The sequence below is a fragment of the Notolepis coatsorum genome (assembly GCF_963971535.1).
Source record: "Notolepis coatsorum genome assembly, chromosome: 3".
Classification (NCBI taxonomy): domain Eukaryota; kingdom Metazoa; phylum Chordata; class Actinopteri; order Aulopiformes; family Paralepididae; genus Notolepis; species Notolepis coatsorum.
This window is the reverse complement of record NC_140167.1, coordinates 120985482-121002413: the sequence shown is the minus strand read 5'-3', so window position 1 is coordinate 121002413 and position 16932 is coordinate 120985482. Positions and strand designations below refer to the sequence as shown.

At 46.0% G+C, this 16932-nt stretch overlaps 1 protein-coding gene across 4 annotated transcripts in view; it reads right to left on the bottom strand.

Annotated features, from left to right (window-relative positions):
* traf3ip1 (TNF receptor-associated factor 3 interacting protein 1) overlaps positions 1 to 16932 on the bottom strand; it is an 88057-nt gene that overhangs the window by 2453 nt on the left and 68672 nt on the right. For 3 of the 4 annotated variants that reach the window (XM_084309969.1, XM_084309972.1, XM_084309970.1), the window contains 6 exons: positions 11176 to 11196; positions 10693 to 10771; positions 9219 to 9311; positions 8698 to 8833; positions 7800 to 7836; positions 7617 to 7693 (listed from right to left, as the gene is read on the bottom strand). In XM_084309969.1, the coding sequence (XP_084166095.1) occupies positions 7617 to 7693; positions 7800 to 7836; positions 8698 to 8833; positions 9219 to 9311; positions 10693 to 10771; positions 11176 to 11196 (443 nt within the window). The remainder of the gene's footprint in view (positions 1 to 7616; positions 7694 to 7799; positions 7837 to 8697; positions 8834 to 9218; positions 9312 to 10692; positions 10772 to 11175; positions 11197 to 16932) is intronic. The other variant, XM_084309971.1, reaches the window with a different exon arrangement.

Genomic DNA, 16932 nt, shown 5'->3' with positions numbered 1-16932 from the left:
GCTTCTTTTCACCTGGCAGCGCGGACTCTCAACTGAGAGCGTGTAACATGTGGAAGGATCACACTACCCCCCTTAGATCCTATCCGCGCTGAGCAGGCGCCCCGACCGAACTGTAGGAGTCGCTGTTTACAACGACCCGGACCCACCCCGCCAGCTTCTCCCACCCTCTAATACTGCCAATTGTATTAGTGTGAACGGCCAGCGAAGCTGGTGACAATGCCGGAGCTGTGAGCTGGATTCGAACAGGCGAATCCAGCGTATCCGGGGTTGGTGACGAACGTAATCTCCGCTACGCCACCTGACCGCCACTATTGCACTATTTTAATCTTTTATCATTATGTGTTGTGTATCAGTGATAATCAAACCGTAAACAAAGAGGCCTATTAAGATGTTAGATCCTAATATGAAAAACGATGTGATTTAATGTTCTATGCCTTACCTTGACTTTTTTGCCGCCATCTATTTTATGTCTGCACTTTTTTGTAAATTATGTGCAAATTTTATGCCAATTTTATGCCAATTTTGTGCTAATTTTACGTCTTTCTTGCTGCTGTGAAGCACTTTCAGCTGCAATTCTTGTATGAAAGGTGCTATACAAATAAAGTTGAATATTATTATATAGTGTACGGTAAAGATATGGCCTCCTCGATCCAATGTGACAATAACTCCTTGGATAGGACTTTACCCAAGGACTGGGAACCCAAACATACAAACGGCTGATCAGAACGGTGCAATCACCTGATGCCAGAGCTAACAGTTAGTACGTTTTAAACAAAATATATTTCAATTTATTTTTATATTTCAAAGGGGCGCTGGTGGGTGAGGCTCAGCCATTGCACTATGGTTGTGCTGACCCTTGTGTGTTGATGAGATGGCATTGGGTGGGGCTGTCATGGTGGCTACCTGACCACTTTGTACGATTTTTCAGCCACTGAGGTAAAGCTGGCAAGCCTTGGAACGCAGCGGAGGAGAAGGTAAAATGGTTGTGGCCACAGCCTCTTCAAGCAGTGGCTTATCCCAGCTCTGTTTCTGTATCGATAGAGGAGCAGCTTGAAAAGGCCTGAATGTGGGCTCTGGTTTGTTAGGGGGATCCACAAGACAGCCAAACCTGCTCCTTGATGTCAGGACAGCATGGCATAGGTCACACTGTGACTGTTTGTCTGTGCCAGCCATGTGCAACGCTTTTATCCAAAACACTTTACAATTTGTTCCTCATGTTTTATCCATTCACTCACACATTCACACACCCATGGTGGAGGCAACCATGCAAGGTGCCAACCTGCTCATCGGGAGCAATTAGGGGTTAAGTGTCTTGCTCAACGACACTATGACACGCTGCCCGGGAATCGAACTGGGAACCTCCGGATTACCAGACAAGTGCTCTACCTCCCGAGCCACAACGTCTGAATATTGTTGAATCTTTTCAAGAATGTAGAGGAAAGGTTTCGCTGCTCAGAACAAAGGACAGTCTGTGAGCGGAGCTGAAAAGACCAAAAACCCAAAAGCCAAATTCTCTGTAAGAAATAGTAGCAGGTGGAAGGCAAAGTGATGCAGTGGTGGGCTGGGCTGAATAAAGCTTGAATGACGTTGGCGGACTGAGCAGAGCGTGTTATAACCTGGGGCGCAGGCTCTAAACACGTCAGAGTCTTATGGATCAATCCCAGCCCGTCTTAGCCAAGACATAGACTTGGGTGGTTTTAAGGTTTTTATAGAATATTATTCGGTGGTGCTGCCGGAGACAGCTTATAGCATCATCAAGAACTCGGGTTGGAAATTAAGTAAAACTGTACAACCCTTTTTTTTTTATAATTTTTTTTATATATAAATTGTTCATCTTCATGATGAGAGCATTTTGACTGAAATTAGATAAACCGATTGATTTCCAACTCATACTGAAATAAATATGCAGAAGAATGTGCACGCAAACACAAACACTTACAAACACGCATGCAGCGACAAAATCACTTGTGTCTCCCCAAGACCAAATATTAAACCTTCTACCCTTTCCAGCCAAGTATCAAATGCTCAGAAGCAGACCAGGGCAGCATTTAGTGGTCTAGGAATTCAAGGCTAAAGATGTTAGGTAGGAATTCTACCATCGTAGTTGTATATATAAAGATCAAACGCGTGGCTGAATTGTGCTGGCTAATGTAAGGGGACTGGTTGACGGGCTGGTGAAGGCCTCCAGTGTACGGTATGTGGTTGGGAGGGGGTTCCGCTGGAGTCCCAGGCACCCCTCAGCCCCTTGGTGGAAGAAGGAGGGGGAAGTATGAGCGAATGGCCTCCCTTGGCATCGCCAGACTCAGCCATGTTTGCTCAGCTGGGCTCTGCAAGGCCTGAGTGTGTGCGAATGTGTGTGTAAAATGAGAGAGCACTAGGTCTGCCTAACCCAAAGACACGCGCACACACACACACACACACACACACACACACACACACACACACACACACGTGAGCAAAGACACTGCCACCGACCAGAGGAATGAGCACACGCATATACAGTGGACACACACATGGCACCCACCCACTCTCCCGGCCTTAAAACCTTGTTTATTTTAGTAACAAGCTGTGGCACAGGGGTTATTTTACTATAGTATTGAGTAACAACTACTACACTTATGCCCCCTTTCAAGTTCAACTCTTGGCCCAATTTATGTCATTTGGCCCCACAGGTGGGAGCAGCTGCCTTTATGCGGCAGAAGAAAATCACTCTGGTGACGGTGTGTAAACTAACACACAGACTGTCATACACCTGCCTTTACGAGGCATAAGGAAATCACTCTGGTGACGGTGTGTAAACTAACACACAGACTGTCATACATCCCGGTAGGCAGGGGGCTAAATACCACGTTTGGCATAGCCGGTTCCACATCTTGTTAGGAGCCAGTGTCTTATCAAGGCATCTCTTAAAACAAACCAAACAGCTCAGTAATTACAATGTTGAAACACGGCTTAACTAGACGGGACCCCACTACACAGAAAACACATCAAACATCAGCGTCTGCTGCCTGTTCCCTTCAGGAAGCTAGCAAAAATGTCTGACAAGTTGGCCTTTTTCTTTTCCATCCCTTTGCGGTTGGCCAAGAGTGTGAGGATTGAGACGTCTAGGCCCTAATGGTCGCCCCTCAAGGTGGGTGGTTTGTTCACCAGCCTCAGTGAACACGGCGGCTAGACAAACACTCTATGGCTCATTCCGCCTGCCTGGCAGCGATACGGCCAACCTGGCTCAGACAGGACCTGTGGCTTCGCCGTTTGCCGTCCTCATGGCGTTCCTGCCCCCTTCCTCTCGGTGACTAAAAAAACCTGGAGTGAAAACATGACCTCGGTCCGTATGCACTCGGTCCCGTTAGACATAAATCATTGCTTTCCAGAGACCTCTGTCGGGGTCTACAAGCCCAGCATGCTCCTCGTTTTCCTCTTTCTCACCCCGAACAGAGAACAATATTTGTTTAGAATGTGGTGGCCCGAGGCAGAGGAGGATGGGGCGAGAAGGGAGGAAGGTTTTCTCATTGCCTACTGAAGCCTAAGGCAGAGGAGAAGAAAAAGAAGCCTGAAACCTGTGTTCCGGCCCGGGTGGCTCGTCATGGCGACTCAGGGTTGAACTGCTGAACTGTTGGATACCACCATCTTGTGCCACACAGTGGGAGGCATTCTATTGACTGGCATTACTTCATCCAGTATGCACTGCAGTGCATGAGAATCTTTATTTATTTATTTTATTGTATTTTTTACTGGTCTTACAAACTCAGTTCCTCAGTTTAATAGTTCAAGTCTCCTTAAAGAACAGACCTTAAAGACGTACCGGACTGCAAGCTTCATTGCAATAACAAATTCCTCCTCTCTCATAGGCCTAATTAGCTTAATTAGGAGATGCATGCAAATACGCATGATTTATGGGGTGGTAACAGGGAACCAGTTAGAAAAAGGAAAAAAACATTCTTCAAAGTAGTGTCCTGACAAGAAAAATGGCTAGCATGCATCAGACCTGTTGGGAGGCCTAGCAACCTCTTGGGTGTCATTAATTAAAACTAAGAAACCCTAGTTTAGCCACCACTGGACGAGTTCAAGATGAGGGATAAGCTTTCATTATGATGTAACAAGCCTCTTCATCAACTTCAGTTGGGTCAAAGAGGCTGTGACAAATGTACAAACTTTGTATTAGAGTCATGTTAATTGTGCAGATATTTCAGTGATATGTTGATATGCTGTCACACATATCTGGCAGAATAGATTTTCCACCTTTGTCAGGTAGCGGGAGGTCATGGGCTTTTTCCAATCTTTTACTGAAAATCTACTTCATTACCTGGCACCATCGATATGAACCACATAAGAGAGAAACTATATTTGTTCAGAAGTTATTTTAGATAATTTTTAAGATGATAGAGAGGTGGAAAGATATGGGAACAATCCTACTCCTGGCTACTGATGTCCATTTGGACAAAATACTCAGATAATTAGCCGTGTGTTCCTAGAGAGGGTCTCTGAGGTGGGCCAAGGAGCAACGCCTTACAGGATGGGAAGTTGGTCACCGCCTTCCTGGTTATTTTTCATAAAAAAGACCAACAGAAAGTCCAGCCAGATCATAAAAATAGCTGGGAGTCAGTGAGGTGAGCAGAGAGGCTGGGGGCCAGTGAGGTTACAGGATGTTGTTACAAAGTCACTGTAGGCCTTTGAGGTCACAGCTGAGATCACCACCCAGGGCTCTCGGCTGACCTCAGAGGGAAACGTCCATGGGGACAACCAGGGGGCTCCTTTCGACGGGAATTGACGATTGGAGCTCATAATATTGAAAAACGGCACACAGGGGCTCGTCCATCAAAATAACTCGAGTAGAGGCTCTGGGAACTCGGTGGGGTTTGAAGGTGATCGGCTGGGAATCGGCTGCCATGCTCAAAGTGGTGCCTTACACTAAGCGAATTGCGCTGTCAAAGCCAAGGTCTGGCCTGAAATCAGATCGTGCCGTCTTCAGGTATTTCTAAGAAAGCCCCCCCCCCAATACATCAACATGGTCCATGGTCCCTGCGAAAGCAATACAGCTAATGGAATGCCGCAGGGTCATTTCCTTACGTTTTCCACCAAAAAGAAAAGAGAAAGCGCTGGATGTTTATGAAGACACGGGCCTGCAGGGAGGAGTATTTATTTTCCTGACGATTCTACAGAGAGTATTCTGGCCTTTCTCCGCCATGACTCTCACTCAACAGCCATCCATTTGTGTGCCACAGGGTTTATTTATACTTTGCAAACCTTCATCAAGGCTAATTTGATGGGGTAAAGAAAAGGGAGAAAAAGAGTACACAAAAAGAAAATCTTATGAAAACGCAGCTGCTGCGAGGGGCAGATTCTGTCTAAATAGAAAGACGCCCAGCGAGAAGTATCTTGGAATAATATACGAATACGTTGGGGGGTCACGAGGAAGGTCGTCCCCATAAATATACAGCAAATTCTTCGGTCGCACACACTGTGGTGGAATATGGCAAAATACAAGTGTTCCGACTGTTCGAAAATGCCCTTGTATTTACACCCGTTCAGCAATGCGGCGGGCAGGCATTGGCATTAACAATAGCAAGACTGATTCAGCGAAGCGCAAAAGAACAAGTAGAGATGTTATGCCCGGGAGAAGCTTTGATTTGAATTTCTTCCAACTGTATAAAAATGCTCCAAAAGTCAATTTTATTTATACATATTTTTTTTTACAAGGCACGAAGATCAGTCATAAATCAAAAAAGGGACTGAAAGCCATTCCGAGGCGGGTAGGTTTGATAAACGTCAGCAGTTAAGAATGAATCGTGCCTGCTGAAATTACAAACCCGTCACGCCACATGGGATGGGGGAAGCTCAATATTTACATTTTAACCCTCCATATTCCACCGTGATTACAAGAAAAGAAACGACTCCCATTACGCTGACCCCCTCGGCCCTTTCATGTCAGGAAGGAAGTCATTATAGTCCTTTATACAGCCGACGAGGCAAGGCCAGTAAGGCAGCGAGGGAGAGACTCACCTCCTATTCAGTCTGCCGAGTGCCCCCAAGCTGCCCCAAGCTACACCATAACAGGATAGCCTGAAATGAGGGCCAGGAATCCCTGAGAACTGATGAGGCTGTATTAAATCAATTAGAATAACCCCTATAGGCTGTGCTCCGGTTGCGCCATAGAGCCCCCCCACTATTTTAGGTGCTTGATGCTCGCTTGATTATTTGGAAATGAGGAAATCCAGTCGGATAATTTTTTAACCGAGTGATGAACACGGGGGGCCGTGGGGGCAGGGCAGCAGCGTGGGTTTTGAAGTGGCAGTTGGGACGGATTGACAAATCAAGACCGTGCTGGAGGAGCCGGTCTAAAGAGCTAAGAAACTCAACTCTTTGGAGTGGAGCCCACCTCCCTTTCTAGTTCATCAGCGGCTGAGCTGAGACAGCTCAGTGGGAGTGAGTGATGAGGTACGAGGGCTGAGGTCGGGGGGCGAGGGGTAGACGGTGTGGGGGACTTTTCTGCATGAGTGACAAGTAGAAAACACCGCATCAGAGCCGGGGTGGTCAGCTGGGCAGGGAGGCAGGGAGCGTGCACGCTTCGGCGGAGAGGACCACCCAAAACACCACCCCTGCACAACTTGAGGCTTCGCGTTGATTCATTATCCAAATATTGACAGGGAGCTCTCTCTCTCTCTCTCTCTCTCTCTCTCTGGCCGATAAACATGCCGGTGGAGGGGAACGGAGGCGCGACGGCAACAATGCGTCACCTCGGAACGGGAGGCACGTTCGGAGTCATGAAGAATCCATCAAGTAGAAAATGTGGCGGACAAGCATTTTAAAGTCGGGATGGACCAAGGAGAGACTCCATTCAGGGAGTTTGACTGGAGCACAAGGCCATCATGCGCGCATTGTTTTCAATGGAGGATGATCACTGACAAAGTAAAGGGCTGTAAACCTCGGGAAAATTGGTTGCGCATGGTCCGTTTTCCACAATTACCCAATTCTGTCATAAGCCATGAGCCGTGTGGCATGTGTGAACAGTCCAAACTATAGCTGTACAAATAAATTAATAAATAAAACACTGGACACCCCAGACGTTTAAGGTCAAAAGGTGAAGCAGTGTTTTCAAAGAAAGCTATAATCCAGCTTCTTTTAAGCCAAGTCTAAGATATGGCGCAATATGTTATTTCTTATCTAAAGAAAACACGTTTTGGCTAAGCTCATTAATTCTCCAGACATCTTGACGTGTGTGAGGTGGTGGGATGCTTGTTTGGTTGTTATGGCTCATTCTGCTTCACCGGAGGGAAGCATTTCAAACCGTTGCAACATATCCCCATTTGTTAATGTATTTTCTTTTGATAATAGCCTGTTGTTACTCAGGGGTTTACAATGTTGTCAGAAATTACAGCCCCAAGGTGCAGACTTCCTAGAAATGTTTCTAACATTGATCATGGGCCTGATGAACACGGGCACCGAGAGGAATGAATAAGAGAGAGAAGAGAGAGAGCGAGAGAGAGCAAGAGAGAGCGCGAGAGAGAGCGAGAGAGAACCGAGATAATGAATGAGAGTGGGGGACAACCGCAATGACCGTTTTATCAGGCTGACACTGCCCTCTAGTGGTAAGGGATAAAAACTGTAGTTGTGGCTACCTGGTCTTTAGGCTTCGGGGAGGACGGAGACGATTCATAGTCTTTCTTGGTCTCTAGTATCTTTTTCACAAGCCCACCTATGAGAGAGGCAGAGACACGTTACTGTAAAGCAACCAGTGGACCTAAAGGTGGAGAAGAAATTATAACCAAATAACCAATGAATAAATAAATATGACTTTGTACCATGCTTCTCTTGGCCATCGAGTTCCACTGTAGGCTCCTGTAATAGAAAAACAATCATGGGGTTTACACTTTCCGTGGTGTTTTTAACTTAGCCTCTGCAATAGGGCAGGGGAAAATATAGAAAATAATCTATATTGAATCGTTTTCAAATCGATTCTTAAAATCCCAAGATCTATATTTTAATCTAACAATTGTGAATATTGTTGCTAAACGTTATTTCTAGTGACCCTCCTGACCTGCAGATGTCTAGTTTGAACTAACGTTACTAGAAAATCAAGTTGACCAGATTATATCTTATAACAACAATGGCATGTGCTGACCCTCTGAAACCACTGCCATCAAACCTAATGAAATCCAAATAAAATCGAATTGGGACCAAAATCGAATCGGGTAATTGACCATATTCACACAGCGGCCATTTTGCTCTTAGCAGGGTTCCCACAGACATTGCAAAATGAAATTCAAGGTCTTTTAAGTACTTTTCCAAGCACTATTTTTCATTTTCAAGGATGTCACTTTAAGGATCAAATTTACTTTTAAATGCTGTTTTTTTAAGCATCTTCTTGGCCTGCTTGCCAGCTAGAGCCTCACACGCGAAAAAATTAGGAAAAGCAGTGGGAGCAAGCGAGACAGCGACTCATCAGATTTAATTTGACAGAACAAAAGAAAATCTATTTCTTGATTCAGAACAATTTGATCATGGATGAACAAAACATTCAATGTGAATGGTTGATTTGAATTTCAAGGACTTTTTAAGCACCTTGTTAAAAAATTTGCTGTTTTCAAGGAATTCCAGGCCTTGATTTTTTTTGTCAAGAATAAAGCACTTCAAGGACCTTGTGCGAACCCTGTCTTGCTCAGGTTGGGATCCCTTTCCACCCTGGAAATGGCCTCTCACCAGCTCCATGTCAGGCATGTCCGGGGGCAGCGGTACAGACTCCTCCACCACAAACTGCTCATCCTCATCCTCCTCATCCTCAGACAGCTTCTTCCCCTCCATAATGACCGAGGCAGAGGGCTTGGCACTAGCCAGCCTGTGAGAGAGTGAGAGTGAGAGTGAGTGTGAGTGAGAGTGAGAGTGAGACACACACACACACACACACACACACACACGAGTAAATGTAGTAAAACGGCTAAGAAACACTATTCAAAAACCTTTTCTCAAAAAGTGTTTTCACAAGTGCTTTCTCATGGGGAAGATATCCATACATAAAACAATTATTAGTTTGATGACTCCATTTATAATAATTTTAATATATTATGGTATTTATGAGGTCACTTCGGAACCAATGGGGGCTGGTTTTTGTAGTAAAGTAAAAAATGTGACACAGTAACAAGCATCGTTGTGATAAAGAAATTTCTATTGTGAGGTGAGCATGTTACCAGGCATGTGTGCGTGTGTGTGTGGTGGGAAGTCACCTTTCAGCTGGGATCACATCCACGTAGCTTTCCTGTCTTTTGACGCGGGGAGGAGCTGGCCGGGCGCTGCTGGGCCGAGGTATCCTCCCGCTGCTGGAGGGGAGAGACCATGGCCACACAATCAACCCAGGACTTCAGAGTGCCACCAATTTAGTCGCATTTTGCAAAAAAACTAAATTGGTGCTACTGAAAATGATAGCTAGTAGCACCAATGCTACTTGCAAATAAATCATATCATATATCACGTTCACTTCTCGTTCATCGCCGGGAGGGAGAGAGAGCTAACGAGCCAACACGAAGCTCTCCGTAGAATCGCCTATCCAGAGCGGTCAGCCAGCCCTCTCTCTTCAGTACGTACCCTCGCTTATAGTAGCATTAAAATGTATCAATTCATTTTTCAAAATAATGTATATTATAGGGATGTCCTGACACCACTTTTTTTCCAGATCAACTACAAATACAGGTACATCTGTGTACTTGCCGATACAGAGTACTCAGTACTGCATCCCATTACAGTTCTAACAATGACTTTGAAAATGTGTTTTATTTTCATCAGATATTCCTCACTTTCTGACTGTAACAAATGAAATATACAACATGACGCTGTTGCTGACATTTTAAGTTAAAACATACATTTTATAAATATAAACAATATAAATATAATAAAACATTTTAACATAAAATTGTGTGTTTTCCTGAACAAACATGGCACTGAGTAGTAGCATCGGATCCGGAAATCCCTAAAAAAATATCAGATCCTTCTGTGCCACAGACAGTAGTCCCAAAATGACGACGATCAGGACAATTGGGACTAATCTGGAGAAAACGGCAGACTTCTCCCCATTATAGGAATGGTTCATGGCTCAGTGGGAGCGTCAAGCGAAACAAGCAGCAGAATCATTGGACCTTCAGTCAAACATCTAAGGTAAAAGGTCAAAGATGAATTTTTGTGAACAAAAAAGTATAAAAGTGCAATAAAGGCACTTAAAGTATAGAGGTTTTATGTTTATTTTTGTAGATAAGACCTTTTATACTGATTTAAGGCTTCCGGGAGTACGTAGGCTAATCCAGCCTTACTCTGCACTAAGGAGGCCAGCAAACGTGATCATCTTCAAAGCTCTATAAAATATACAAGTTGAATTCATGCCACAGAAACACAATAGATATCTACAGCAAATTACTTGAAATGCATAAATGTGTCTGGCTTCCTGCTGCTGGCTCACATAAGCTTGCCAATTCTACCACAAAGTTGAATCGTAAAGCACAATAACACTATGAGGCAAGAAATATGCTGAGACATCTCCTGCACAGCACTAAAACTGACTTCTGGATGCTAAGGGACCGTCGCAAGAGTGTATTAATTACAGCACCAAGAAATGATGTAGATGGAAAGAAATAGCAATACATTGTCTTATAGGACAACTCATAAGAGAGAGAGGGAGGGAATGGGAGTATGCATGTAAAGTGATCAGACCTCTGGGTCATGGGAGATGGCACTGTGGCGTCTCCGTTCTCCAGGGGGACGGGTCTCTCAGCCAACGGAGTGTCTCCTTCTGTGGGAGAACAAAAGTGACTGGCAGTCAACTTGACACCCTTCACCCCTCTGGCACCCTTTGACACCCCTTTGACCTTTTTCACCAGGTAGACAAGGCCCCGGCAGGCCTCACACATGCTGCACATAACCGCTAGTGGACATTCATCTGAAGAGCTGAGGACCACATTAACCCGGGGACGCAGGTGAACCTCTTGCTTGTTTAGACTCATAAGATAAGAGTATTGTGAATACGTATGGAGGCACTAGTATGAGTGAGCAACAGGTGTGTGTGTGTGTGTGTGTGTGTGTGTGTGTGTGTGTGTGTGTGTGTGTGTGTGTGTGTGTGTGTGTGTGTGTGTGTGTGTATGTGTGTGTGTGTGTGTGTGTGCCAAAGTGTGTGTATCAGAGAGAGAGGAGACTTACCTCCTTCACTGTCAGATGCATCTGTAGAGGGAAGAACAAAAGTAGTTCAAGTTCAAGTTCAAGTTCAAGTTCTTTAATAGTTGTCATACAGAAGTACAGAATACTTTCATACAAAATGCTTCTTACTGTTACGCTCCAGAGACTGTGCTAGACAAGATAGTATCAAATAACATAATAACATAATATAGCATGAATTTAGAAGAAGAAAATGAGGTCACAGTGTTCGGTATAGACATATGTACAATGTTCTGAGTTACCATATAATATACAATACACAATACTATGCAGTGTACTAATGTACAGTACTATCTAGTGCAAAGCAGAAATGGGATGAGGTACAATTTTAGGTACAATTTACAGTAAGGTGTACGAGTTGTATTGCAATCCTTCATCCATAAATATAAAGTGTGGGGAGTGGGTGCTACAGTGTGTTTGTTTAAAGTGGGTGTGTGCTATAAGTGTGTGGAGTGGGTGCTACAGTGTGTTTGTTTAAAGTGAGTGTGTGCGTGTGGATGTGTGTGCTATGTGCGTTTGGTGGTTGTTGTTGTGTAGTGTTCATTCATTGTTCGTTTAGCAGCCTGATGGCCTGGGGATAGAAGCTTCTTCTGAGTCTTTCTGTGCTCGCCTTGAGACTCCTGTATCGCTTGCCTGACCGCAGCAGTTCAAAGAGGCAGTTGTTCGGGTGACTGGAGTCTTTAATGATTCTCTTAGCCTTGCCCTTGCAACGCTTGTAGTAAATGTTCTGGAGGGTGGGGAGCCCCCCTCCAATTGTGCGTTCGGCTGAACGTGTCACTCTTTGTAGTCTGCTTTGGTCTTGTGCAGTGCTATTCCCAAACCAGGAGGTGATGTTGCCGGTCAAGATGCTCTCTATTGTACATGAGTAGAAGTTCTTAAGGATCTTTTGGCTGACTTGGAACTTCCTTAGGCGCCTGAGGAAGTAGAGGCGTTGTCGTGCCTTCTTCACAACACTGTTAATGTGTGTGGTCCATGTCAAGTCCTCGGATATGTAGGCTCCGAGGTACTTAAAGCTGTTGACTCTCTCAACCGGTGCCCCGTCGATGCTGAGGGGGCTGTAGTCCTTGACCCCCGACCTCCTGAAGTCCACAATCATCTCCTTTGTTTTGCTGACGTTCAGGGAGAGGCTGTTTTCCTGGCACCATCCCGCCAGGACCTTGACCTCTTCCAGGTAGGCCCTCTCGTCGTTGGCAGAGATCAGGCCCACCACCACTGTGTCGTCAGCAAATTTGACGATTGTATTGCTACTCCGCTGAGCCACACAGTCGTGTGTGTACAGGGAGTAGAGGAGGGGACTCAGAACACAGCCCTGGGGGGCCCCTATGTTGAGGGTGATGGATGAGGAGGTGCAGTTGCCTGCTCTCACCACCTGGGGTCTGCCAGTCAGGAAGTCCAAGACCCACTGGCAGAGGTCATAGCCCAAGCCCAGGTCCCTGAGCTTGGCTATGAGTATGGAGGGGACTATGGTATTGAATGCCGAGCTGTAGTCGATGAATAGCATTCTCACATAGTTCCCCTGCCTCTTGTCCAGGTGTGATGCTGCTGTGTGCAGCACATGGGATATGGCGTCCTCCGTGGACCTGTTGGGGCGGTATGCAAATGGCAGGGGGTCCATGTTGATGGGGAGGGAGGAGCAGATGTAGCCCTTTACTAGCTTCTCGAAGCACTTCATGGCTATGGAGGTGAGAGCTACAGGGCGGTAGTCGTTGAGGCAAGCAGGCTTGGATTTTTTGGGTACAGGGATAATAGTGGACTTCTTCAGGCAGGTGGGGATGACAGCCTGTTCTAAGGACAGGTTAAATATGTCAGTGAATACTGGGGCCAGTTGGTCGGCACAGACTTTTAGGACGCGGCCGGGGATGCCGTCTGGACCTGCTGCCTTCCTGATATTCACTTTTTTAAAGGTCCGCCTCACCTCATGCTCTGTTACCCTGAACACTGCGCCTCCATCAGCAGCCGACCCCCCCCCCCCCCCCATTGCCGAGGCTTGTGAGCTGGTGTTGTTATTACCAGCATCAAACCTCGCATAGAAGGTATTGAGGTCATTTGCTAAGGAGATGTCACTGTTCAGTTTGAGGGAGGCGCCTTTGTAGTCTGTCATCGTTTTGAGCCCCTGCCACATAGCTCTAGAGTCAGCTTGTTCAAACTGGAGTTCAATTTTATCCCTGTAGCGTCGTTTGGCCTCTGACACAGTCCTCCTTACGTTGTATCGCGCCACCTTGTGGTCATTCATGTTGCCTGCCTCTAGGCCGTCGTTGTATGCTTTGGTGCGCTCTCTCAGAGCTTCACGGACGGATTTGTCTACCCAGGGTTTTTGATTTGGGTAAACTTTCATTTTGGTAGTGGGGATTGTTTCTTTCACCCTAGTACAAACATAGTCCAGCACTGTCTCCGTGTAGGCATTAATGTTATCTGTGTCGCGGAACACATTCCAGTCTGTGTTGTGAAACACTGACCGGATCGTATCCTCTGACGTCACATCCCATTTCTGCACCTCTCGCGAGACTACGGGAGTACTTTTAATTCTCTGTCTGTACTTTGGTGAAAGAAAAATTGATGCGTGATCTGACTTACCGAAGCCACTATCAGAATGAGCCTTGTAGCCACCTTTAAATTGCGTGTAACAGTGATCTAGGATGTTACCGCCTCTGGTGTTGCAAGTCACATGCTGATAGAAGTCGGGCAATACCTTTCTCAGATTGGCGCTATTGAAATCTCCCAGAACTAAAATGGCGGCGTTAACATTCGCCTCTTGGATTCTATTTACCTCGTCGTGTAGTCTGGAGAGCGCAACCTTGTTGCTGGCTTGCGGTAGACTGTATTAATACTTTCCTGTCTTTTAGACTAGGCAGAATTTCAGAAAATGTGCTTGTATAAAGTGCTGAAGGCATTTCGTGTTTATTTTTGGTACACAACATTTCTAGGGGTATTAAGGGGTGCTGAATCTAAATCTGCTGTATACCAAGCTCAAAAACGTCAAATAAGGCCTCAAAATTGAGAAATCCAACATGGCCGCCAGCACCAGGCCCTCTCTCCACAAAAACATGTGCTAAACCCACAGTTTTTATTCTACTGACATGCAACTTTGCACAGAACATCTGCACATATAGAGGAAGAAAGTAGGAATATAGCTGGGGTGCAACCATGAGTAACAGGGTGTTTTTGACTGTCTTAACTGTAATCTTTGTATAGGCAAGGATACAAAAAATGACATTTCTTCAGTGTTTGCAGGAATACTACAGCAATTTGGTAATAACTGTACAGTGATGGAGACCAACATTAGAATCCCCCAAGTCTTAGCTTTCTTCAGGTACCAAGTTTATGCAAGTAGCTCTTATAAATCTGGATATATAAGCATTTTAATGTAAGCATGCTGTTTTAGGCGAATTTTCTAAAAATAAATGGTGGGGCTTAATGAGTTAAGTGTGACTACACAAGGTACAAACCTGAATTAAATGTGCTTCTGTAAGTCGACAAGGACGTAGTCACACCGGAGATTCAAGAATCCATACTTGGCGCAGAACACCTTGGACAGGCACAACTGAACATGTTTGTGGACAAACGTTTGTGTGAACCTCCAGATAGTGACCAGCACCTGAACCTGAAATCACCCATTCGAAAGAACAAAGCCAAGACATTGGCTCTTTGTATGAAGTTGTGCAACTTTCCAAGAACAAGCAAAACACCATCAAAGTGGACAGGCTCATCACAGCTTACAGAGCAGGTCGTAAGGTAGACCTTGACAATATCCTCCAGCATGAGCTCATGCCCATCCCGCCATCTCTGGCCACAACTAACGGGAGTCTACATTCCACCAACAAGTCTGTGTTAGCAAATATACTGACGAAACAAGTTAAAAGCCCTGCAGATCTTACCCTTCAGGGACCCAGCTGCCTGGTCATTGATGGCCAAGCTCTGGTAATGGCACTCGGAAAGCCACCTGACACTACAACATTTGGTGACTATGCCAACAAATTGACTGACACCGTGTTGAAGATGGGAGCAAAATACCAGAGGGTAGATGTCGTCTTTGACAGATACCATGACCAATCCATCAAAACAGGCACAAGGGTGAAACGCAAACAGCGCCACAGACCAGTACGTCGTGAAATCGTGTTAAACTTCAATATGAACAGGCTGACTCTAGAGCTATGTGGCAGGGCCTCAGAACGATGACAGATTACAAAGGCACCTCCCTCAAACTGAACAGTGACATCCAACTGGCAAATGATCTCAATACCTTCAATGCGAGGTTTGAGGCTGGGAATAACAGCACCAGCCTACAAACCACTGCAATGGAGGGGGGGGCACTGCTGATGGAGACTCAGTGTTCAGGAAAACAGAACATGAGGTGAGGAGGACGTTTAAGAAAGTGAATATCAGGAAGGCAGCAGGACCGGATGGTATCCCCGGCCGTGTCCTAAAAGTCTGTGCCGACCAACTGGCCCCGGTATTCACTGACATATTTCAATGACATATCCTTAGAACAGGCTGTCTTCCCCACCTGTCTGAAGAAGTCCACCATTATCCCTGTACCCAAAAAATCCAAGCCTGTAGCTCTCAACTCCATAGCCATGAAGTGCTTTGAGAAGCTAGTGAAGGGCTACATCTGTTCCTCCCTCCCCATCAACCTGGACCCCCTGCAATTTGCATACCGCCCCAACAGGTCCACGGAGGACGCCATAGCCCATGTGCTGCACACAGCAGCATCACACCTGGACAAGAGGCAGGGGAACTATGTGAGAATGCTATTCATCGACTACAGCTCAGCATTCAATACCATAGTCCCCTCCAAACTCATAGCCAAGCTCAGGGACCTGGGCTTGAACTATGACCTCTGCCAGTGGGTCTTGGACTTCCTGACGGGCAGACCCCAGGTGGTGAGAGCAGGCAACTTCACCTCCTCATCCATCACTCTCAACATAGGGGCCCCCCAGGGCTGTGTCCTGAGTCCCCTCCTCCACTCCCTGTACACACATGACTGTGTGGCACAGCGGAACAACAACACAATCATCAAATTTGCTGACGACACAGTAGTCGTGGGCCTGATCTCTGCAAACGACGAGAGGGCCTACCTGGAAGAGGTTAAGGTTCTAGCGGGATGGTGTCAAGAGAACAGCCTCTCCCTGAACGTCAGCAAAACAAAGGAGATGATTGTGGACTTTAGGAGGTCGGGGTCAGGGACTACAGCCCCCTCAGCATCGACGGGGCACCGGTTGAGAGAGTGAACAGTTTTAAGTACCTCGGAGTCCACATATCCGAGGACTTGACATGGACCACACACAGTGACAGTGTTATCAAGAAGGCACGACAACAGCTCTACTTCCTTAGGCGCTTAAGGAAGTTCAACGTGAGTCAGAAGATCCTCAAGAACTTCTACTCATGTACAATAGAGAGCATCCTGACTGGCAATATCACCTCCTGGTTTGGGAATAGCACTGCACAAGACCGCAGCAGACTCCCTGGAAGAAGAGATCTTGTATCTCAATGGGACATTCCTGGATAAATAAAGGATAAAAAAAAATTTAAAAAAAAATACTACAGAGTGGCCCGTTCAGCCGAACGCACAATTGAAGGTGGGCTTCCCACTCTCCAAGACATTTACAACAAGCAGTGCATGGGCAAGGCTAAGAGAATAATCAAAGACTCCAGCCACTCAAACAACTGCCTCTTTGAACTGCTGCGGTCAGGCAAGCGATACCGGAGTCTCATGGCAAGCACAGAGAGACTCAGAAGGAGCTT